Source organism: Lycium ferocissimum, chromosome 3 (assembly GCF_029784015.1).
Source record: "Lycium ferocissimum isolate CSIRO_LF1 chromosome 3, AGI_CSIRO_Lferr_CH_V1, whole genome shotgun sequence".
In the NCBI taxonomy this organism is placed as follows: Eukaryota; Viridiplantae; Streptophyta; class Magnoliopsida; order Solanales; family Solanaceae; genus Lycium; species Lycium ferocissimum.
In genome coordinates, this window is record NC_081344.1 from 162,645 (window position 1) to 164,165 (window position 1,521).

The following is a 1,521-nucleotide window of genomic DNA, read 5'->3' on the forward strand; positions in this document are numbered from 1 at the left end:
CATAAATCTAAATTAGTTCGAGTTTTGAAAATAAAATCAGTCTTTGATAGAAATATTTTACCTCAAAAATTTCAAGGCGAGTGGGATTAATCAAGTTTCAATATGAGAGAAGAGATTATAATATGTGTAAATTTGGTTCTCTTTTATGGATCATCACTCTAGTTATGTATTATATAAGATGATTACATTTATATTAAACATCATTTGATTGTAAGTAGTGCAAGAGCAAAATTTGGTAGTACCAACAATGAAACAAACATAGCTCCACAAAATTAGATAATTACTAATAGCAATGATAAAAAAGATGAGTAATATGTAAACCAATTTCATTTCGGTTCATCGGGTAAAAAAGGGGGGAAATTGTATGTATACACAATAACATTGAAACAACCTCCAAAATGGATCAATCCTAGCCGTTAGATTAACCAATCCCCACCCTTGATAAACACACCCTTTTCCACGAAATTGAGAAAAAAAAAAAAATCATAGCACTTTTTTTTCTCTTCTAACACTTTTGCTGTTCCATCATAAGACAAAAGTCCTCGAAACACACAAACCCATCTCCATTTTTATCAACACCTCTTATCATACGCTTACATTCCTCTAACGTACACCGTCCATCACCAATATTTTTAAACACGTTAAACAACTCTTCTGCCGTTATTTTTCCGTCATGATTAGCGTCAAAGAAATCAAAAGCATCTCTTAATTCACCGTCACATGCTGGTGGACCAAACGCTGAAGTAATAGCACCAAATTCTTCTAAACTAATACATCCATCACCGTTAACATCTACTTCATTAAGTAATAATTTAAGCTCCTCTTTACTTGGCGGGTCGGATCCAACTCGGGTTAAAATCTCTTCAAGCTCTTCCTTCCGGATTTTCCCGTCGTTATCGGTGTCCATTGTATGAAACGCGTGGACGAGTTCAGCGTAAATATCGTTGGTGGGGCGCGTGGGTAACACGCTCGTTGGAGTGGATAAACCGGGGGGTTGTTTTTTTGACCCGTGATGGGAATCTGAATCGGAGGAAGACCCGAAAGATGGAGTTTCGGATCGGGAAATGGAGCTGGAGGTGGAGCGGGATTTTTTGTAGTTAATGAAGAGTTTTTTGGGGAGGTTTTTGATAAGCTTCATTATTATTATTATGGAGGATGATGATAAAGAGAAGAAAATGAAGAATAATGAAGAAGGGGTGAGTGGAAAGAGTGAGGAAGCAGGAGGTTAAATGGGTGACTCAAGGATGAGGCCATGGTGAATTTCCAGGAAGCTTCGTAGTGAGAGAAAAATGAATGAAGAGAGAAAGAGAGAATTGAGTATTTATTTGGTACTTTCGCTGTCCAAATTTGAGTGCCAGGCTTTTTTTTTTTTTTTTTTTTTTTAATCTGTTTAAAATAGAATGATAAATTTATATTTAAAAAGTATTTATTTATTTTAATTTGAGTCTGTTAATTTGATTGATCACGAATTTTAAAAAATAAGAAAATTTAATTTTTTAGTTTTAAATTAAAAATATATAT

The 1,521-nt window shown here is 34.3% G+C and overlaps 1 protein-coding gene across 1 annotated transcript; it reads right to left on the minus strand.

Moving 5' to 3' along the window:
* Positions 1-263: 263 nt before the first annotated feature.
* Positions 264-1,282, minus strand: LOC132049085 (probable calcium-binding protein CML36). Its single transcript, XM_059439747.1, has 2 exons — positions 448-1,282; positions 264-391 (listed from the first exon to the last, which is right to left on the minus strand). The coding sequence occupies exon 1, from the start codon at positions 1,136-1,138 to the stop codon at positions 506-508; it is 633 nt and encodes a 210-aa protein (XP_059295730.1). The 5' UTR covers positions 1,139-1,282; the 3' UTR covers positions 264-391; positions 448-505.
* Between the last annotated feature and the right edge of the window lie 239 nt (positions 1,283-1,521).